We start from the raw sequence: 23,748 nt of genomic DNA, 5'->3' as shown, positions 1-23,748 counted from the left end.
ACTGATTGAATAATGTCAGTGGGTGTAAGGACAACCCAATTGCTAACACCCAGTGATCAACTAATTAAGGCCCAGTTCACATCTGCGTTCGGTATACCGTTTGCGGACTCTGCTTGGGGACCCCTGAACAGAAACCTATACGCATTAAAAAGCAGTTAGCTAATAAACCACATGGACCCCATAGACTAGAAAAGGGGCCTGTGGTTTCCGCATGAGTCATGTGGAGAGAATACTACTGCAAGCAGCACTTTTCTCTCTGCATGTTTTGTACAGAAACCAAGGGGAATCCGTACGGACCCCTTTATAGTCTATGGGGTCCGTGTGGCTTCTTAGCTAACTGCTTTTTAATGTGTATAGGTTTCTGTTCAGGGGTCCCCAAGCAGACTCCCTGAATGGAATACTGAACACAGATGTGAACCAGGCCTAAGGAAAATCAGAGGAACCCCAAAATGTAAAGTCATAAGAAATGAAGCTCCAGAATTGCTGGTGGAATGCAGTAAGTTTCTACAACAGTTGTGTCAGGAGAGGTGAAAGGTCGTCTTTAAAGTTCCCGGGTGCAAAACCCAATTAATGCAACTTTTTGGGCCTCTGAAGTTTTAGTTTTCTAGGCTGGCCTTCTTTGCTCTCTCTAGGGTTTTTGCTATTTGATGACATGTGTAGTTTGTTGTCACCAGTGACGGCCTCATGTCCCAGGGCTACTCTTGGTTGTTCCACTGATTCTCTTGCATCACCTACGGAGGACTCCCTAAAAACTAAAGGCTTTGCGGGCTCTTCGGCCGACCTTATGAACGTATCATCTCTCAAGTCTGCTTTCTTACAGCTGAACGTAGACTTCCCTTCCGAGCTGTGTCGTCTCCTCTTCTGTTGCATAATCCTTGTTCGTAAAGTTTGTTTTTCTTTTGGCAGCGCTGACTCAGAGATCCAGGAAAGAGCCTTGGTCGGGTCTTGTGCCTGTAACCACTCTGCAGATTGGGGTTTGTGCTGGCTGCTAGTCCTGCAGGGCTGTCTGCTATTAACATCATTTTCCACTCTGGCATCAGGAAGCTCCAAGCTGTTCCGAGTGGTATTTACGCAATCTTCTCCCCGATCCGCACTCCTACACTGTGGTTCGGATTGTGTATTAATCTTGCTTCCTTTGTCAGGGTCCGCTAGCCCAAGGCGAGGGCACTCTTTACAGTCCCTACCGGATTCAGGGCTGGAGCCTTTTGTTGCTTTTGTCTTCTTCACTCTGTAATTTAGAAAACAAGGCTCGTTCTTCTCACTGCTCATGTAATTCATTACCAGTTTAATAGGCTCACAAAACATCCGTCCTGTAGGGTAACAAAGCTGCCATACAGATATCACCATGACAAGAAACATTGTTTGCAGGGAGGGAATGCTATCATACTTCATCCTCTCATTTTCGCTCAACATGCACGGATATACATATATACATATTTAGTCACTTGGCTATGGAGAAGCTCACAATGTGCTGACTAAATTTGTTACAGATGTTAAGGTCAATATTGCGTACCAGGATCGAGTTTCAGTAGAGGCTGAATAAAATATTATAGCATAAATAGGGCTTTCTTAAGGAATGTATCCCAAGGCACTTAATGATATTACTCAATACGTTTCTAGCCAGTGCCATAATTTACAACATATAGAAGAATGAAGAAGAAGCCTCTAGAGGCCGACATCATTGTACCATCAATCTGGGTTTGTCACATGCCAAGTTCTTACATATCCTGAAAGAGGAGCTATGCAAATGAGTGGCGTCAAGACGTGATGGAGGGAAAAAAAGCATGACATCACCCTACAACAGCTGTCCCCGTCTTGTTCCCTTATAGGACACGACGCGGCTCACAATCAATCCCATGCGGATTTCCCTTGGAAGGCCCAGATTCAGACATCACCATCACCTCATGATATCGTCACCTCGGAGGAGAGCTTACATGTTTTTCAGCACAGCTTGCTTCTTCAGTGTGGCGGATAATAGGTTGTTTATTTCACATTCTCTGTGCTCAGCAAAATATTCGGACCTTCCGCTGGAAGACTCTTTCTATGAAAGTGATGGGACAATAAAACAGTAATAAAATTAGACAACGCTTTGGAACCCGACCCAGGAAACTCTATATAACAAGATGAAAGTTCAAGTCGTTGCGTCCAAGACTCACAGATGTTGCTTGTTGCATTGTTTAAAACCAGAGAAGGATGGATGCCGTTCAAGCCAGCCCTGGTAGTGATGAGGTCACAGGCCGCCCCCTGCTAAAATGCCAACTCTTCTAAGGGTGAGTTCTTAAAGAACCGTTCTGTGGTGCGTTATAGGACTTGTGTGTCATGGGCATATAACCCTAAAGCGAGGGAGGTGACTTCCTATATCTTAGTCTTCATGATGTGTTTTTACCCAGGGGTTACTATATCTCATTTTGGGGAAAAAGTATGCAAATTAGTTCATCTGTTTCCCTAATGCCAATTATAGGTAGCTACTCTGCAAGCCAACCCAGACAAGAGACTCTACGACTAGGAGTATTAGCCAAACCAGCCATCCATCTGTAGACAGCCATTATTTCCAAGAATATGAAGTCAAGGACCATCAACAAGGACTGCGCTTTATCCGTAGGACTTTTGGAGAACTGTATTTTTATTGAGATTCACACACGACGCGTTTCGGGTCACACGACCCTTTTTCAAGTGTATAGAAATCAGTGCTAGTGCAGCAGGGCAATCTGTTCAGATAATTGTAGTTTGCTGATAAAGTCTGGTCTGTTATCTCTCAATGTAAACACACAGATAACACTGAGTTCCTTCTGTACAAGAATCTGCAGATTATCTGACCTGCAGAAGTGTTGTGTGTCCTGTTCCATTATTTCCAAGAAGACTCCAAACACCATCTAGATCTCCTCAATGAGAACCTGCACCATCCCACACTGGTGTCAAAGACATCTCAGCCGACCTCCAAGTACCCTACTTATTATCACAAGAGGCAAAGACTACGGAACCACTGTCCAGAGATGGGTGCCTAGCTTTACTAACATCCCTAGTAACGTTTTAAGACTCTTTTATACGTTGGACGTTGACTTTCAAGCCAGCACTAGGAGTCACTTTTCTGCCTCTGGAAGATAGTTACAATGCACTCAGAAAGTCTTCAGATCCTTTAACTTTTTTCATGTTTTATGTTGAGTCCTTGTACTAAAATCCCCCAAATTCCCCATGAATTTGCACTTAATACCCCATAATGAGAATATGAATACAGAATTTTAGAAATGTTTGCAAATAAATTATAAAGGAAAAGCTAAAATTTTGAATGGGCCTAAGTATTCAGACCCTTTGATATGATATTGGAATTTTGGTGTAGAGGACTCCAATATCTCTTCACCATCTTTGAGATGTTTCTAAATCTTGACTGGAGTCCACCTGTAGTAAATTCAGTAGACTGGACAGGATTTAGCAAGACAAACTCCTGCCTATATCAGGTGGTAAAATTTGGCATTATCATATGTGTTGTGGCAGATTTGAGGTTTTACGTGCATCGAAGAAGTTTTCCCAATGATAACACTTATTCCCTTTAACAGTCCCAGTGGTCGGACCCCCCACCAGGTCTCTGATTCCGCTGTAAAATGGAGCAGTAGTGCACATACATCACCACTAGAGATGAGCGGACACTGTTCGGATCAGCCGTTCCGAACAGCACGCTCCCATAGAAATGAATGGAAGCACCTGGCACGGCGACTGGCCGTCGGCAAAGCGTACGTGCCAGGTGCTTCCATTCATTTCTATGGGAGCGTGCTGTTCGGAACGGCTGATCCGAACAGTGTTCGCTCATCTCTAATCACCACTACTTCATTCACTTATTTGGGGCGGATACAGCTGTTCATCAGGTGGATGGAGCAATGGTCACACGTGCATTTACACAGTGAATTTGGGTCACTTATCCCAGTAGATGGATAGGGGATAATTGTTATAAGTAGGAGAATCCTTTCAGATTAAAGGGGTTATCCACTTTCGACAATCGATGGCCTATCCTTATTACATAGGCAGGGCTCTGACACTGGGAGCGATACAAACTATAGAGGTGAGTCTAGATACTGCAGCGCTGGCCCATTGAAGTCTACACCTTGGCCATTCTAAAACATAGAACAGTGATTTTGGTGTCATATGAAAGAAGAAGAGATTCACCACTTAACATTCAGGTTTGGGAGCAGCTAAATCTAAACATACGATTCCTAACTATCTTTTTAACTACATATCTCTGCAAATAATCTGGAAAAACACTAATAATCTCATCTTTCATATGAAACCAAAAGCATTGTTCTATGTTTTATAATGACCAAGATATAACTGGTTAAAGTGACCCCCTACCCTGTCAAAACTTAGTTTATTGCACTATTAGAGCCTATACAGCTATACTCGAGTGAGAAAGCAGTGAAAGACAAGGCAAAGGATACATGAGGGATTTTGCGAAAAGGAGTCAACATCCAATAATGAGATATATTAATGTTACAAGGAAATCTAAAGTTGTTTATGGCTTCTTTAAAAGGTACGATGTGACAGTAAGGCCTTTGGACCGAATGCAGAATCCTTTTCAGTTCAAGGTTTCATTCCGGATCGGTCACTGTAGAGTTAAAACCTAAGGCTAACATTTGGATGTGCATGGTTTGTGGTTGTTGGCTATACTTCCTCCATGGACCGCAGGAGATTTCATTTTGTCCACGCTAAAAGAGAGCATTACTGGAGAGTGTTTGTTTAATGCGTGCTGAAAAAAAAAACCCTCTATGTACGAAGCATCTTGTTTCACCCGGAGACAGACATCCACTGGCTGCATCATACAGTTCTGTGTTGCAATAGTTTTATTAACTTGCGCCACGTACTTGTTTATTTAAAAGCAACCAAAAAAATCTGCATGGCCCCTGGGGTGATTTTACAAAAAATACCCTCCTTACCCGGTATAACACAGATCCACAGTCTTGTAACACTGCTGAGTTTCTTTATATAACACCTGGGCGATACAACATGCACATGGAATGTCTACTGAGGACACAGCACAGATATTGTCATCTGTCTTTACAGAATTGGAGGGGTGGGATGATGGAGAATTAGCAGGGCTATGGGGGTTATCCGGGGACTCCTATCATCTCATTTCCACTGTGGTTCTTTTTCTTCAGAACCAGGTTGCAATACAGGCTCACATGATGGGAACCAGCACCCAGAACCGTTCTGCCTCCTTCCTTCTCTCCCTGTTCACTTTGGTATTACCTCCATTATGGGGGCTAAATGTTACAATGACCTCTTCTGCCAACCCCCACGACATACCGTATATACTCGAGTATAAGCCGACCCGAATATAAGCTGAGGCCCCTAATTTTACCACAAAAAACTGGGAAAACTTATTGACTCGAGTATAAGCCGGGGGGAATGCAGCAGCCACTGGAAATTTTCAAAAATTAAAATGGTCGGAGTTTTTGGGTGCAGTAGATGCTGGGGAAGGGGAGGGGGTGTTTTGATTGTCTGTCTGCCCCTTCCCTGAGTTTGAGGACTGAGTTTTTCTTCCCCCCCTTGGAATTCAGTCTGGCTGAATATAGGGTATCTGCAGTGCTCCTATTAACCCCTTCCTGACGCTACAGGAGCACTGCAGATACCCTATATCCAGTAGACCGGGCACTGTCAGACACAGGGATACCTAATGTGTATGTGTTTCACAGTCATTTTCTACTTTTGTATGTATTCTAGGGAAAGGAGGGATTTTTGCACTATTTTATGGGAGATTCTATACATTAATATTGTGGCTGGTCATAGACACCTCCCCCCCCTCCTAAAAAATAAATAATTATTATTTTTTATTTTTTTTTCTGACTCGAATATAAGCCGAGGGAGGCTTTTTCAGCACAAACACTGGGCTGAAAAAATCAGCATATACTCGAGTATATATGGTAGGTCATATGATTGAATACAGAAAGGAGGGAGGAGGCAGAACAATTTGACTCTAGGTGCTAGTTCACGTCATCCTGAATTGGAACCCGCCCAGAAATCCAAAGTTCTGGAGAAAATTGAACCCCAGAGTTATATATTAAAAAAAGTCCCCGTATAACCAATTTATAGAGGATGCAACACATAGGTCTTGTAGTTTGTCTAGAATTATGTATTAAGTAAGACTAAAAGTATAGATGTGAGATAGCTACTGATCACTTATCAGACTCTTAAAGGAGTTAACCAGGACTATGTCACTGCGCTCCACTCCCTCTTCTCATATAGTGACATCACATCCATTGACATTGCACCAATAGGCTATAGGCCAGCCCCATTCATTTGAATGAGCCTGAACGGCAGCATAGCCATAGGACTAATGGACGTGATGTCACTTCCTGAGAAGAGGAAGTGAAGCGCATTATCATAATCCTTGATAACTCCGTTAAGCTGGCCATACATATTATTGATTGAATTTTCAGTAGGACAGGTCGACCATCTATTGATTTGTGTATTGGAGGTGTCCCAACTCTCCTTCAACAACAGGTGATAGGTAAAGAAGGCATTTTGTTGGAACACTCGTCTTTCTCAGTGACTGTCACACATTGGGATCTGTCAATCTTTATGTTTGAGATGGTGCTGGCCGGCAACCAAAGCCAAAAACAGTTGCTCAGGCAGTTGTGGTCATGCCTCGATAGAGCAGATGTGGTCATGCCTCGATACATTCACACAGAGTAACGTTGGCGTTTTTTGTGCTTATTTTGGCACATAGCGCCGCGTTAATGCCGCGTTTGCGCCATTTAACGCGACCGCAAAATAGCGCGGCGCAAACGCGGCGTTAAGTGCCAAAATAAGCACAAAAAACGCCAACGTTACTCTGTGTGAATGCAGCCTTACTTGTATAAGGTGTAAAGGTATTCACCAGGCTAGAACATATTAAACCAGCAAAACACTTAAATCTGGAGCACCAAGGGCGGCCCTGTTGCTCCTAACTAATATGCCCATCTTCTCCTTCCCTTCTTTGAGCGACAGGGCCAGGGAGCTATGCTAAAATCTCACCTCATATAGTGTAATATCTGTGCATTCTGCTATGTTACTACCTGTATATGTAAATTACACCAGCATCTAATTGCATACTTGATCTATTACCGGTGTCAACTTGATTAAAGGTCTTGTATTTACTGGGAATGTCTTCATTTTAGTGGGACATGTCCTCCCATCATGTCTGTTTTAGTAAAAACTTGCTCTCACTTGTATGTGCAGCGTGAAGGGGTTTTCCAGACTTATTATGGATTACTTAGATTTAGGATAGGTCATCAATATCAGATTGTTGGGAGTTTGTTACCTGGCACCCTCACGATCTGCTGCGGAGCATTTGGACGTTCATTGTTTACAACCACAGCACTGCATATTATATAGAGACTGTGCTTGATATTGCATCTCAGTCCCATTCACTTGACCTGCAAAATAGCCATGTAACTGGCCTGAGAAGGTGGAATCGGGGATCACATAAGTGCCTGAGTAAGAACCCAAGTGTCAGCCCCCAACCTATTGCTTATATTAAGTCCTTAAAAACCTCTTTAAGGCCAGGGCCCCGTGGGCCGGAAACGGTGCAATATGGCCTAGGCAGAAACGCCGCAGGAAAAATCGTTTTACAGTACTTGCAAAGTGGATGGGATTCATTTGAATCGCATGCTCACTTTACGAAAAAAATCACAGTGCTGACACGCTGCGATTTCCAAAACCGTCGCAGATTTTGTTGTGTTTTTTTGAGCCAAAGCTAAGAATGGCTACAAAAGCAATAGGTACTCTATAAAAAGTTCTTATACTTCTCCCTTCTGCTCAATCTACTCCTGACTTTGGCTCAAAAAGTGCAACAAAATCTGCAACAAAAAAACTCAGTTTCTGCAATGTGAGGCCTTAGCCTACGTGACACCTAGACATATAGATTAAATCTGAATGGCTAGAAATAGAATTATTTATATAAATTTTTGCAGTGTTCCATGTAGAAAGCCATTAAATTGATGAATGATTTTATCCAGGCCATTGAAATAAATATAACTTGGGCGAAAGGAAAGAAGTCAACACCATGGACAATCTAGTATTCACGTTGGGATGGATAGACAGATAGATAGATAGATAGATAGATAGATAGATAGATAGGAGATAGATAGATGATAGATAGATAGATAGATAGGAGATAGATAGATGATAGATAGATAGATGATAGATAGATAGATAGATAGATAGATAGATAGATAGATAGGAGATAGATAGATAGATGCATAGCTAAAAATAAAATATAAAATAAATAATAAAATATATAAAATAAAAATGAATTGTATTCTCATGGAGAAGAAACATTGTGTGTGGGCAGAAGGAAAGTGATCCAGCCATTACATGGTTAAAGTATCTGTGTGGCGACCCCCAGACACACTTATGTAACCCAATAACCACTTTTGACACTTGTCTGACATGCCCCTCACCTCAGGTTCATTAGAACACAGCAGTAAATTTAAACGACACCCAACCCCTCCGCCCAACCTTATGTAGCGAAGCTCTTGGCGCTCTTAGGATCTACGGTTACAATCTATTTACAAATAATTAGAGGTGTCAATAGGTCCTTTCCTTTTAATTAGTAAACTGTCCTCCTGGAAACACTTTACATGTTACGTTGTCTCGAGGAAACACGTTACAAAAAAAAAAAAAGAAAAAAGTAACGTTTTACAGAAACCTTTAATCGCTTTCTGTCTAATCATCTTCTTCTACATCAGACATCACATAAAATAAAGGGACACTAATACAGAAATACACCAAAGAATGATCCTAGTACCCATTCCCCTTATCGCCTGGTTTCATTTTGTTACAACCAAAAATATTCTCTGTCTGAACCAGTAACGCAGCCGTGATCCTCCTACCCTTCAAAATCCTGAGCCTGGGAGGGGCCACACGGTGGCTCAGTGGTTAGCACTGCTGCGCCGGAGTCCTGGTGTTCAAATCCCACCGAGGGCAAAAAACCATCTGCAAGGAGTTTGTATGTTCTCCCCGTGTTTGCATGGATTTCTATCCCATATTCCAAAAAAATATACTGATAGGGAAAAATGTACATTGTGAGCTCTATGTGGGCTCACAATCTACATTAAAAAAAAAATCCTAAGCTAGGGTGTAAGACAACTGTCCGGAGCAGAAGCCTCATCCTCTTCTCTGTCTGCCTTAGACAGCTGACATAGAATTTAGAATAGCGCTATATTTTATGATGGCTATCACTGCATACCCTATAGCTACGCCTCTGCCCCAAAGCTAGATTTGCTCCTGGGCTTCAGTGCAGAATCTGTATTTACTTTGTGCCATTTAGAATAGTAGTATATTTTGTGTTATGCAGCCCCCATTAAAGGGGCTCTATCACTGGATTTTCGCTATTTTAGATAAACATATGCCTGAATAGCCTTTAAAAAGCCCCCCCCCCCCCCGTTTTAATGAATTACCTTTTAAACATATATGTAAATGAGCCCTTCCGTGCACGATGGGCGTTCCCGTGCACCCCTCACGTCATACTCTGTTCACGCCCTCCTCTCTTGGTTCTTGTATGCAAGTCCCTCCTACTGCTTTCGACTCACATCCTCTGTCTCTTCCCTGCTTCTGGAAAAGGACCTGTTATGACGTCACTACTGCTCTGTGATTGGCTTGTCCCTGTGATGATGTCACTACAAGGTTCTTTGTCGTCTTCTAAGTAGTGATCTATACAGAGTAGGGGCTGCAGCTCCCAATGTCCATCATAGATCTCCATGTGCACAGTAGATATATATGATATGATAGACACAGGGAGCTGCAGCCTCTGCTCTGTATAGATCACTACTTAGAAGACGAAGGACCTTGTAGTGACATCATCACAGGGTCCACGGTCCTTCCAGTGCATGGAAGGGCTCATTTACATATATGTTTAAAAGGTAATTCATTAAAACGGGGGGTCTTTTGACAAACAATTAGCAGGACTTGAATAGTCTTTTTAGATTCTATTCAGGCATGTTTATCTAAAATAGCAAAAATCCAGAGATAGAGCCCCTTAAGGTCCACTACCCCTAGAGCAGCGCCTTGTGTACTAGAACAAAACATTTCTAAGCCCCATCTCTCGCAAGCCTACCCATCAGCAGCCAGTGGCATAACTAGGAATGGCGGGGCCCCGTGGCGAACTTTTGACATGGCCCCCCCCCCCCCCGACCGACCCCCTCCTACGCATTCCTGCGCGTTCTATTATGCCCCATAGTGGCCCCGTCACACAGTATTATGTCCCTTAGTGGCCCCTGCACAAAGTATTATGCCCCATAGTGGCCGACCGGGTTCACGTGACGTCAGAGATGTCAGACAACTAGGAAGGAGGCCTGGCCTGGATCGTGGAGAGGTAAGTAACAGTGTTACAGACCCTCATAGTCCCACCATGGAGAAATTCAGTATTTATCATGCAGAAATGGCTGTCGATCAACAAACAGTTTGTATTTATTTTTATCATTACTTTCTAGGTTTAGATTTATTTATTTATTTTTCTTTAAAAAAAACATTCAATACAGTAAAACCGATCCCGACGATTGCTTTTTTTTTTTTTTTTTGTGTTTTGAAAAAAAGGCCAGAAGTATTCAGCCGAATGCTACAAACAGCGCCAAGATGGGTTCTAGTGCAATCCCATACAACAGAACTCTGTTACCTTTTACAACATTGTCTAACTATCCCAATTGTTTAGGTTTGATATAAATAATGTTGAAGCAATTTTTTTTCGAGAACTTTAAAGAAGTTCATTTATTTATTTTGCTTACTTCTATAGCGCCATCCTATTCTGCAGTGCTTTACAGTGATTGTCAATATTGTGGGAATCTGTTCCTTTTGGAATAGAAATACTAATTTGGCAATTAAATCCACATCATGATTAAATAGACTTTATAACTGAGTTGTTCATGATGTTAAGGATGCCGCCCTCTATAGGGTGGCGTACAGATTGCACTGTTCTCCTAATCACATCCTGGAGAATAGATTTGCATATTTTTTACCCAGAATCCCTAGCGGAGCAGGAATGACTTGTAAGTCTCCGTACTGCCTATGTAGGCAAACACTCTCCCTGATGTGTACGATTATCCCCTGATCCTTGTCAATATTGTGCCATATAGGCAGAGATAATATTGGAAACCCACACAAACATGGGCACACAATACAAACTCCTTGTAGGACTCCAGCCCTGCAAGACGACAGTGCTAACCAGTGACCCATTGTGCTACTGAAATAGAACAGGGCAACTCCTTTAAGGTATACACCCAGTGATACACTGAAAAACTCAAGATAAAAATCTCTAACTAAAAATGAGAGATGTTTAATTCCTTCATTCACTTGAATGCTGCATACTTTATTCGTTTAGCGTGCAGTACTATTCTTTCAATCAAAGCAATGGACACCACCATGAAACCATGACAATTCCCATTATAAAGCGATGGGGTTTGTGGAGTAAGGTGGTGTTGGTGGGCATGGGATCATATCACCTTAGCGCCCTCACACATCGTATAATGGTCCCCTTAATGCCCCCACACAGCATAATGGCCTGCCTCCCTCAGTGTCTCCAAACACACAGAATAATGGCCCCCTCTGTAACCTCCCATTCAGTATAATGGCACCCAACACACAGAATAATGGCCCCCTCTGTAATCTCCCATTCAGTATAATGGTCCCCTCTGTGACCTCCCCCATTCAATATAATGGCCCCCAACACACAGAATAATGGCCCCCTCTGTAACCTCCCATTCAGTATAATGGCCCCCTCTGTGACCTCCCCCATTCAATATAATGGGCCCCAACACACAGAATAATGGCCCCTTCTGTGACCTCCCATTCAGTATAATGGCCCCCTCTGTGACCTCCCCCATTAAGTATAATGGCCCCCCTCAGTGTCTCCAAACACAGAATAAGGAGCTTCTCTGTTACCTCCCAGTATTTAGTGCCCCCACACATAGTAATATTCAAGAAATGAGGGGTGAGATGGATTCCTTACTCACCACTCTGCTCTCCACATCTTCTCTGTGACGTCAGCACTTAGTACCTGGAGCAGAGAGGTGAATAATGAATCCAGCTCCATGAATCTTACTCCCTGAAGCGTCTGTAATGCAAATAAGTGCACAATCAGTACTGATGGAAAAGCTCATTGTGCTAATGCAGACATGCTGCCCAAAGCTAAAGAAAAGATCCATACTCAGTAGGAGTGGGAACAGTGTTCTTCTCCGCCACATCATTTACCTTTAGGGACTGCAATTTGCACCCCCGGGGGGTACATGTACTACAGGCTGAGAACCACTGCTCTAAACAATGAATAATCCCTTATGTATCATTATCATAGGATGTATAATAAGAATGGCACAAGAAAACATTCCTTTTCAGCACATATCATGAATCATAAAGGGAAATACATTGTTAATCGATGATCGATCTAGGACACTGCTGTAACTCAAGTCAAATCTGGACATAGGACGTCGTGCTTTGAGTTCTTCTTTAAGTGGAATAAAAACAGATTCATCTGCTAATCTTTGGGATGTTTTGATACTAGGTGACTTTATTTTAGGCTTGGCAGGCCAACCAGTTACTGGAACTTCCAGTATCACATGATGCTAATACAACCTGTTGGTTTCCTGTAGTTCCGTGTAGGCTGCACCTAAGGTCAATGATTAAAAATAAAAAAAGAGAAATTTTTCTCTATTTAAGACTGTACAGGATGGAAAAGATTAAAAGGAGTATCTTCATCTCTGCTCCCCTGCAGCTTTATACCTATGAGAGCGTTGCACATAAATTCGTCCCTGACAACCGGAGCGCGCCATCTCCCTCACACCTCATAACGCTGCTGGCAAGTCCTCGGAGAGTGACGAATGTGAACAGTGCATGGGAAGGGAGCCGTATAAGGTGGCACTTCTGCTTTAAGCTGTGTGTTGTGTTTTTGAGAGGAACAAAAACATGATTTATGTGTGAAACATTTCTGAACATGCCCTATAAGTACAGTAGACTTTCCTCTCTGGCCACACCCTTAAAGTGCTGAATTTTGAGAACAATTAACACAGACCGTGAGTCAGTCTTTGAACAGCTCTGTGGGAACCAGAGTCTCAGCTATGTGCAGTGATGTAAACTCCCTAAGGCTTCCAAAGCCTACAAGAGAATTCAGAAAAAGACGTAAATAAAAAAAAAAAAAAAAAAAAAAAAAAAGACGAAACGCTGCGTCTAGTCCCATTATTAAAGCGACCCGGCGTATCGTACTGCGGTCTTGTTTACGGGATAATCTGCGCTGCAGATGTGGACGTTACCTTGCATCGAGCAAAACCTGAACGAGACCATGAGATTCTATAGATGTTGATGTATTGTATCAACAGTGGAAGAACAAAACCTCGCAACTAACAAAACGTCGTCTCCCCCGCCCCCTTCTTAAATTAAAAGCACATTTCTTGGCCTATTTAGACTTGCGTGAAGACTGGGTGGGCACTGCACATTACCAAGCTTTTCCAGCCCATGGACTGTCACTTCTCATTAGCTATTCCGAGGACTGAATCCTTATTTTTGACTGACAAAACATGTGCTCTTGGGAAGGGTTAAGGCCCTGACATCCCTAAGGGAAGGGAGATTAGGAGAAAAGAGAAGGTCTCCATGATACCACCAAACTTCTAAGTGATGTAAAAAGTCTGCCAGTCCTTTACAAATGGTCTCTTGACAGATTGACGTATCACTGGTATAGGGGTCTGGACGAGGAAATCTCGAGTTTGAGTTTAATGGCATTGACCTACGATACGCAAGGCTTTATATATAACCGGCTGTTACAGGGGATTTCTGGATTTATGTCATAGGTTTCCTTGTTGTTTTAAAATATTGATTTGTTGTCTGGTAATAAGATTATTCATGTATACATGGAGGAAGGTCTGTGGAGTTAGTGGGCCAAACTTCTGACTTCGAGTCCTCAACCCTTCATGCAATAAACCTGAGAGGTGGATATATCTGGGGACAGCCTAGGTCAGGGACCGAGTGACCAAACTGCAACCCAAAACCCACTAAAATATCGCAAAGAGCCAACACGGAAATTTAACCATAATACTTTGCCGAACCGCAAAATAGAGTCGTGTGCATGGGGCTTTACAGAGTTTTCAATAATACAAACAACTTTAAGGAAGAAGTTTGCAATTTGGCATAATTATGAACAATTAATATTCACTATTTACATCGCACAGGATTTGTTTTATAGTGAGCGTGCAATGTTATCACAGCCTGTACTAATATCACGACAGCTATAAAACAGATACTGTGTGATATAAATAATGAGGGGCCCCCACATAGTACAATCTGCTCCACAGTGATCCCCACACAGTACCATCTGCTCCACAGTGATCCCCACACAGTACCATCTGCTCCACAGTGATCCCCACACAGTACCATCTGCTCCACAGCGGATCCCACACAGTACAATCTGCTCCACAGTGGCCCCCACACAGTACAATCTGCTCCACAGAGGATCCCACACAGTACAATCTGCTCCACAGAGGATCCCACACAGTACAATCTGCTCCACAGTGATCCCCACACAGTACAATCTGCTCCACAGAGATCCCCACACAGTACAATCTGCTCCACAGTGATCCCCACACAGTACAATCTGCTCCACAGTGGCCCCCACACAATACAATCTGCTCCACAGTGATCCCCACACAATATAATCTGTTCCACAGAAAGGGCTCTGAGTGCCACCTTAGGTTCGCCAACACGGGCCTAGGCAATGCTCTGTGAGCTAAATGTTGATCATGATGTGATCATGGCATCTGAGGGGTCACTTTCACTTTTATTCCAAGGCTCTGAATGTCTCTCATACCTGCCATAAGAATATTACAATTAGCTTCGGTCAATAAGTTATGACAAGATAATCCTTCAATAGTCCCACCAAGGGGAAAAATACAAGACAAGTATAATAATAATACAGGAATACAACATACAAAAAGTTCACATAAAAAGATAAAGGAAAGAAGATAGTAGGAGGCGTATCACAACTTCAGGATCTAATGATCACAGGTTTAAGTTCCCTGGGGGAAAAAGGATTTAACCCCTTCCCGCCGATGGCATTTTTTGATTTTTGTTTTTCATTTTTGACTCCCCTCCTTCCAAACCCCATAACTTTTTTATTTCTCCGCTCTCAGAGCCATATGAGGTCCTAATCTTTGCAGGACAAATTTTTCTTCATGATGTCACCATTAATTATTCTGTACAATGTAGTGGGAAGCTGGAAAAAAATTCAGAATGGGGGCGATTTGAAGAAAAAGTACATTTGTGCGATTTTCTTACAGGATTTGTTTTTACGGCGTTCACTGTGCAGCCAAAATGACATGTCGCCTGTATTCTATGGTTCGTTACGATTTTGGGGATACCAAATTTATATGGTTGTATTTACATTTTGACCCCTTAACAAAAATCTAAACCTGTGCCAATTTTTTCTTTCTAAAAGTCGCCATATTCCGACAGCTGTAACTTTTTTATACGTTTGTGTACGGGCGTCTTTTTTTGCGGGGTCGGGTGTACTTTTTAGTTCTACCATTTTCGGGAAATGTTATTGCTTTGATCACTTTTTATTCTAATTTTTATCAGAATCAAAACAGTGAAAAAACGACGGTTTGGCACTTTTGACCTTTTTTCCCGCTACGGCGCTTACCGAACAGGAAAAACATTTTTATAGATTTGTAGAGCGGGCGATTTCGGACACAGGGATACCTAACATGTACAGTATTTCACAGTATTTTACAACTTTTATATGTGTTCTAGGGAAAGGAGGGTGATTTGAATTTTTTATACTTTTTAATTTTTTTTTAAATATTTTTTTCAACTTTTTTATATATTTTTTTTTTTTTGCATTTATTATACCCCCTAGGGGTCTTGAACCCCAGGGGGTCTGATCATTAATGCAATGCATTACAATGCTAATGCATTGCAAAAAATCATCATTTCTTTTGCAGGCTGCATAGAGCAGCCTGCAAAAGAAAAGCACTGCAGACCAGCCTGGGAGCCTTTTCAAGGCTCCCGGCTGTCATGCCAACATGACGTCGGCCCTGAAGCTTGCTCCAGGCGTCGGCAATCACCGGCAAAATGGTGGCGCCCATGCGCCACCGGGAAAATGGCACCTCGGTCAGCATTAACCGAGGCGCCGGAGAGGTTAATGCCTACGATCGGTCTGGGCACCGACTGGGGACATTAGCGTTGGATTTACTGTGTAAATCAGTAGACACCTGGCAGCTATGATGGCCACCCAACTCCCGGGCGGCCGCCATAGTTAAACACCCGGCGTCTGCCGTACTAGTACGGCTTTTGTCGGGAAGGGGTTGAAATTTTTTTTAAAATAAATAGACAAAATATTAAAAAATTAAAACAAAACTTGTAAGAAAATAGCACAATAAATTTTTTTCAATTCCACCCAATTCTAAATATTTTTTCCCAGCTTTCCAGTACATGGGCCAGAATATTTAATAGTGTCATTATGAAGTATAGTTTGTCCGGCAAAAAATAAGCCCCTATACAGCTCTGTGAATGGAAAAATAAGTTTTTGGAAGGAGTTGAAATAAAAATTAAAATAAAAAAAATTGTAAAATACTTGCGGCAAAATGGATTTAGTTGCGACAAATTCGTTCCCACGATACGTCACAGAATTGAAGAATTCTTTATTCAGTGATTAAGATCTACCTTCATAAACCCAGAAACTTCCTTTAATAAAAAATGTACCAAAAGTCTGTTATTTAAGAACAGAAATGTACATATATATAAGCGTGCACACTCCTGCTCAAATTTTTCAAGATTTACGACACGTCAATCATTTGAAAGTGCCGACCACATCACAACCCGGCAGAAGACGTTATACCAGGTTCAGAGATGAGTGTTACATGATCGGCTCACATTATGGCCCGGGGCAAAGACTTTAAGACCGTTGTTCAGGTTCCCATATGAGTCAGTGTAATATCATCTCTGTCAACATTCCCAAACTAAAATTCATTACTATAGAGTCTTCATCTCTTGACAGGGGGCCACCAGATATATGGCGGGTGTCCCTACTATTACTGGAACCTTGTCAGAGGATGGCAATATGGAAGGACAATATGGTGCACCTTGACTGAACCTGATGGTAGTCCACAACATGTTTACATAGAGTAGTGTTGCAGTAGTTTAGATTTACAGCCTTCCAACAGAATCAATGCCAAATTTGATGAAAATTGACCAATTTCAGGCAATTTAGTCCTATAAATATACATTCTGTAGAGCGGACAATATTGACTACCTTTCTCTAATGACTATGGTGTAGTTCTTCTACACCATAACTCCGGCATGTTATGTCTTATCATAGAGTGACGGAGAGATAAGGGTATGTCTGTATAGTGTAGTGTAAAACTCTGCAAAATGTTTATTTACATTTGCAAAAATATTTCACTTTTAATTTTCTACTAATTTAAACATGGCCTCTAATGCCTATATTTGTCTGCGTGTCCTCCATTTATGGGTTGTTAGTATTGCAGCCATAGCAGCATGCACCTGTATACATTTATGGACTTCTTGTCTTTTGCATTGTGTATATGAGATGTGGCTTCCTCCATGTTGGACTTGCACCCCTTCCCATCTGCACAAGGTTATAATAATTAGTCTAGAGCATATTTTAATCCTAGTTGCAAGAGTTCATTCTGTAGGCCTAAACCCAGGCACAAGTGAAGGACGTCTGTATAATGTAGGTTCTCATCTAGTTACTATGTATAAAGCCATGCAGAATATATACAAGTAAGAGAAATAAATAATAAAAGTAGGATACATAAGTAAGGGTCGCCTTGTTGCGGCAGATGGGCTCTTGTAATTTGATCAAATAGCGATCTAAGAACCTCATAAGCATACACAGATAATGACTAGTAGTAACCCATTTCAGACTTCATATGCTTAGTTTGCCTTTGTCTTGGTATCCACTACAGAGCGCTGCAACATTTTTTATTTGTTTAGAAGGACCTAGATCATACCTCCCAACCGTCCTGATTTCCGTGGGACATTCACGATTTCAGTGTCCTGTTGGCGGGAGGTTTGTCCCGATTTCAACTCAGATCTGCGTCTAGAGGACACAGATCTGAGTTGAATACATACGCAACTAAAACAAGGAGCTATTACAGCTCAGCTTCTTGCTTTGCTGTGGCGCTCCAACTAGTGGCTCTGTAAGTGCGATGTGATGACGTGAATCTGGGGGCAGAGATGGGGGGACATGAATCTGGGGGCAGAGATGGGGGGACATGATTCTGGGGGCAGAGATGGGGGGACATGATTCTGGGGGCATAGATGGAGGGGACATGAATCTGGGGGCAGAGATGGGGGGGACATGAATCTAGAGGCAGAGATGGGGGACATGAAACTGGGGGCAGAGATGGAGGGGACATGAATCTGGGGGCAGAGATGGAGGGGGGACATATAATTTACAGGTGACTGTAGGAGGATTATACTGTGTGGGGGCACATGAAAAATGAATGAGAATGGGCGGAGTCAACATACAAGTGGGTGGGGCTAAATTTGCCCCGGCGCGCTATGCGCACCGCACACTTTGTCCCTCTTTCAGTTCTTAAAAAGTTGGGAGGTATGCTAGATAGACAAACTGATAGATAGATAGATAGATAGATAGATAGATAGAGTGATAGATAGATAGATAGATAGAATGGATTAACTAGATAGAGACATCAATACTGAACAATGAATGTGATCATAAGTTGTCACAGTGTCATACATGTATCACAATTTCTAACTGATGACAATATCGGCATTATCAGTGCTCTAAATCCTTCCAACCCCCTCCATAATCTGAACCTCCATCTCCGGTCTCCAAGACTTTTCCCTTGGTGCATCAGTTCTCCTGATAATCCCATATACCCATATCCCATATACAGGCACTGGCCGCTGACTGGCTAATACAGCTTTATGTGTACTACACGCTCCCTTCACCTCTATGTCCTCTTAGATATTATAAGCAGAGCCCTCACTTATGAATCCATTATTCACTTGCTATTCTGGTCTGTTTGTGTTTCCTCTGAATTGCTGCGCTATATGTTGGCGCTATAGTAATACAGATTTTTATTAATCTATACATTGCTCTGTTTGGATTATATTTCCAAGTTCATGAACGTTGCTGTAGTTGCCTATCACATAGAGAAGTTCAGTAATATAATCATTTCTGTGTGTATGTAATACAAAACATGTGTTCCTCCTGAATACACAATGTTGTCTCTTAATTGTTATCCTTTGCCTACATAGAGTGCGGGCCAGGGATCTCTTGAGAACATGCATGTTGTACAGTGAATGTGAGCCCAGATACCACCACTGGGAGGAATGAACATCTCCGCTGTCAGGCCCACGGCCGGCTGTTGGGTGGTCACACTCTGTTCATCCTCCCTTTCTTTCAGGCGTACTTCATTTTCCCTATAGAACTGGGAGGATGAGTGCGGTTTAAGGCCTGGCTGCAACATACAAGCATAGCAGAGAAAAATGATCAGTTTCCCCCAGGTCCACATCCACCCACGGCCAAGGATTCCTGCTGTAATTCCGCACGGCTGCTCTTGAAGTTCTCCATGGCAGGAGGCCACTGGTGTGTTTTTCAGTGATCATAGGATCCCATAAGGACTGATATGGTTACATATCTTCAAGGAAACCAACTGTGAATGTTCAAGGAGGAAATATATCTGTGGCACCGGGCCAGCTTTATTCATGGAAAACACACTGGGCTGACTATAAATAAAGGTGATGACATAAACAATATAAAATTCAGATGGTCGATTAAGAAAAATATTTACTTAACTAAAATTTTTGCAAAGGAGGAAAGAAATGTAGAAGCCATTTTGGAACAGAATTTGGAGGGCGACTGCAACTCTGGAATGAGAACAGCCACCTTGTTAATGCTTATTGTGTGTCATAAGAGGTGACTCTGGCATCTATCCCATCTACAGTACCCCATTTGGTTAATATACTATGTACTTTGGCTCTTACGTTCCATAATTATACGAAAAACTGACAAGTCCACGGGTAATGGTCACTGGCGCAATCCTAGGAATGATCCCAATACCTTATTGAAAAAGGAACTCAGACCTGAAGAACAGCAACAACACTACCACGCCTGTTTCTAAGCCGCCGCAATAGTACAAACTGTTAATATAACAATGTAAGTGCCTTAAAGGTGTTGTCCAACCACATGACATTTCTAAAGAACATCTTAAATTGGCCAATCCCCTTGATGACACTTCCCAGGCTCCGGCGATGACTTGGTTTGTTGACACACTGACAGTATGGGTGACATGTCGACACCGAAAGGGGTTACCGCCGCAGCTAGTGCTTTGCTATGATTGTCATGTTGACATTTACTGAATTTGCACGACTATATACCGGCAGGAGATTGGTGTAAGGCTCACCCCTAGGGAACAAAAGGAACTCCCTTGTCATCTGCTAGAAGACCAGCATAGACACTTAATGTTTGGTTGGTCCTATCAAGATTGAGTAATGTGTATGACCAGTAGAGATGAGCGAACAGTAAAATGTTCGAGGTTCGATATTCGTTTCGAGTAGCCCCTCAATATTCGACTACTCGAATCGAATATCGAACCCTATTATAGTCTATGGGGGGAAAATGCTCGTTTCAGGGGTAGGCAACGTTCGATCAAATTATACTTACCAAGTCCATGAATGAGGGTCGGGCTGGATCCTCCGAGAAGTCTTCTCCTTGCAGCATCCCCGCGACATCTTCCGGCTCTTCATTCACTGTGCCAGGCATCGGGCCTGGGCAGAGCCGACTGCGCATGCCCACACTACAAGCAGACATGCACAGTCGGCTCTGCCCAGGCCCGATGCCTGGCAGAGTGAATGAAGAGCCGGAAGACGCCGCGGGGAAGCTGCACGGAGAAGACTTCTAAAGGTAGGAGAAGAACCAGCGTTGATTGGCCGACTGTATAGCATTCCGCCAATCAATGCTGGTTCGGCATCGAACTTTTCCATTCGAATATCGAGTGGTACTCGATCGAGTACGAGTATTTCGAATACCGTAGTATTCGATCGAATACCTACTCGATCGAGTACTACTCACTCATCTCTAATGACCAGTCTTGTATTTGTGTCTATAATCCATAAAAGGTAAAAATCCCTTTAAGAGGAGCCAATGGGAATTTACAAAACAAAAAAATACAAAACAACATGACGTTCCTTTAAAACGTTGAATCCTGAATCCCATGACACTTGGACAAACGAGTATTTTTATGTGTATTTTTAATGCTATTTCTAGCAAACAGACCTAAAACGTTGGGTCGTCCGTATAAAGGTCTATTTCTAACCGTCCAACTCATTGCCATTTCTAACAGTGTGGAAGAATGTTTTATATCATTGTGCAGAAATTCCACAAAAATGTCTAAATCCGGCTAAAAATACAGATTCATGTGTAGGGGAGACTCCAAAAGATCATAGACGGTTTAGTGATCACATACCATACTGGAGGGTTTAACAGTCTCCGCTGCCCACGTGTTGGAATGAGGTTCAAGTTGACTTACACAGACCACAAATCTGTCTGGAAACACATACAGCTCTGTACAAAGATAAAGATTGAAGCTATTATTTACTAGGACAACAAGCTTAAATGTTCCACTAGTCTCCTGCTGTTTCCTTCTACCTACTTGTATCACAGCTTTTCACTTTGCTAAATTTTATTTGAGATACATGATGATAGCAGATAACAAAAAGTTCCCAGACATCTCCCAACATCTTGAGCAAATCCAACAAATCCTTCAATAACTACAACAAGCCAATTGGAAAAGGTTCAAACGCTTGAAAAAGAGACAACAAGGACCAATGGCAACCAGTATTGTTAAAGTGGTTATCCAGTTCCCAAAAATTATCTGCAAAAACATCCACAACAGTGCTAAATCCTCCCTGTTCCTTTATGTGCCCTTTGCTTGACTTTATTTTACTTGCTGCTCCTTGTATCACTGTTACTTATATGGAGTGAATCTGTGGACAAACTACATTTCCCATGATTCATCTTCCTGCTTTCACTCTCTGTGTATCCCTCCCTATTATAAATCACAGGTAATTAGCCACTCCCGCATCCAAGGTCACGTAGTGCTGTGATATTTCGTTTGCTGGCTGCACAGCTTACAGGGAGGGGTAGTGAGCTTGCAAACGAATTATCACAGCTGAGGCCAAAGACCTGAAAATAAATCAGATAAGAGGGTGCAGTCTTTAAACAGGCTGTATATTAGGAAGTATTTTATATCGATGCATCCTGTTATTTGACAAATATTTTTTAAAAAACTGGATAACCCCTTTAATACCTACATGTTTCGTACACCTAAAGTGTTGCCATGATTAAGGACATTTTCGCTATCTGAAACATGTAGGCATTCGCTGTACTGGTTGCCAACGTTCCTTGTGGTCTTTTTCTCATGCACTGAATTAAGTTTCTACATTTTCCACTTGGCTGTTGTGCTGGACGGAGTTTTTGCTGGGAGTGCGTTCAAGTGTTTGCAATGAGAGAGGGTCACATGCAACAACACTCCGTGGAGCAGCGTCTCAGCTGGTGTTTCCTGTTTTTTTATTTCCATTTTGAGCAAATGTCAGGGAGGGATGGTGGTGGAACTTCTGCGAGTGGAGATTTGCTTAAAGGGAGTCTATCATTGCCTAGATCTTTCTTTAACTAAGTGTATCTTTACATAGCCTTTACAATGTCTATTCTAGGCATACCGGTCTTTCCTTGATCCTCACAGTTGTTTTGGAATGAAACCGGTTTTCTTTATATGCAAATTAATCTTCAGGGAGCACAGGGAGCGTTATCCTTGTGCTCCGAGCACCCCTGTGTCATCAACCTTCTTCCAGGGCAGCTAGTCATGTTCAACGCATGTACGAGATTTTAATCGAGCTGTACGTGACTAGCTACTCTGGGAGCAGGGAAGAGGTGTAGAAAGAGGGATCGTATTTAAAGAAGGGGGCGGTGAGATTCGAAGACGGCTGATGACGTAGGGGTGCTCGGAGCAAAGGGATAACACTCCCTAAGTAGAAAGAGGGATCATATTTAAAGAAGGGGGCGGTGAGATTTGGAGACGGCTGTTGATGTAGGGGTGCTTGGAGCACAGGGATAACACTCCCTATGCTCCAAGCACCCCTGAAGATTAACTTGTATATGAAGAAAACGGTTTCATTCAAAAATGACTGTGAATATCAAGGACAGACAGGTATGCCTAGAATAGCCTTGTTAAAGGCTATGTAAAGATACGCTTAGTTAAAAAAACAATATAGGTAATGATAGACTCCCTTTAACACACGTTAAAGAGGATGTGTAGTTGGATCTTATGCTTCACATATATAGGGGATGCCATTTGGGCAATATTCCATAACATTATAGATGGCAATACCAACGCAACGATGAATGAGACTGATAAACACCCTGTTGGAAATATGATAAAAACTTGTGACTTGACTATCGGGAAACTGGTACAATTCAATGTCGTCATCGCTTTGCTGCGGAATTCTCGTCATTTTGTATATAATGATAATTAGTATCCAGAACACAATGGAGCCCCAGACCTATAGAAGTCAAACGCTTTATTATCAATGCTACAACATCACATGATCATATGAAAGCCTGAGACAAAACCTTTCCTTTGATACCAGCACCTAGAGTTTTGGGTTACATCTGACCAATAATGAGAACAAAGTGGACTCAGGTTTCACAGGCTCAGCGCTTTGCTGCAAAAATAGTTGCTGCTGTCCAGCTGATATATC

The 23,748-nt window shown here is 42.3% G+C and overlaps 1 protein-coding gene across 1 annotated transcript in view; it reads right to left on the bottom strand.

Annotated features, from left to right (window-relative positions):
• Positions 1-567: 567 nt before the first annotated feature.
• SLX4IP (SLX4 interacting protein) overlaps positions 568-23,748 on the bottom strand; it is a 104,902-nt gene continuing 81,721 nt past the window's right edge. The window contains exons 5-7 of the mRNA XM_075267369.1: positions 21,459-21,556; positions 1,935-2,041; positions 568-1,228 (exon numbers count right to left, since the gene is read on the bottom strand). Of these exons, the coding sequence (XP_075123470.1) occupies positions 568-1,228; positions 1,935-2,041; positions 21,459-21,556 (866 nt within the window). The remainder of the gene's footprint in view (positions 1,229-1,934; positions 2,042-21,458; positions 21,557-23,748) is intronic.

The sequence above is a fragment of the Leptodactylus fuscus genome, chromosome 3 (genome assembly GCF_031893055.1).
Source record: "Leptodactylus fuscus isolate aLepFus1 chromosome 3, aLepFus1.hap2, whole genome shotgun sequence".
Classification (NCBI taxonomy): Eukaryota; Metazoa; Chordata; class Amphibia; order Anura; family Leptodactylidae; genus Leptodactylus; species Leptodactylus fuscus.
This window is presented reverse-complemented; position numbering and strand designations above follow the sequence as displayed.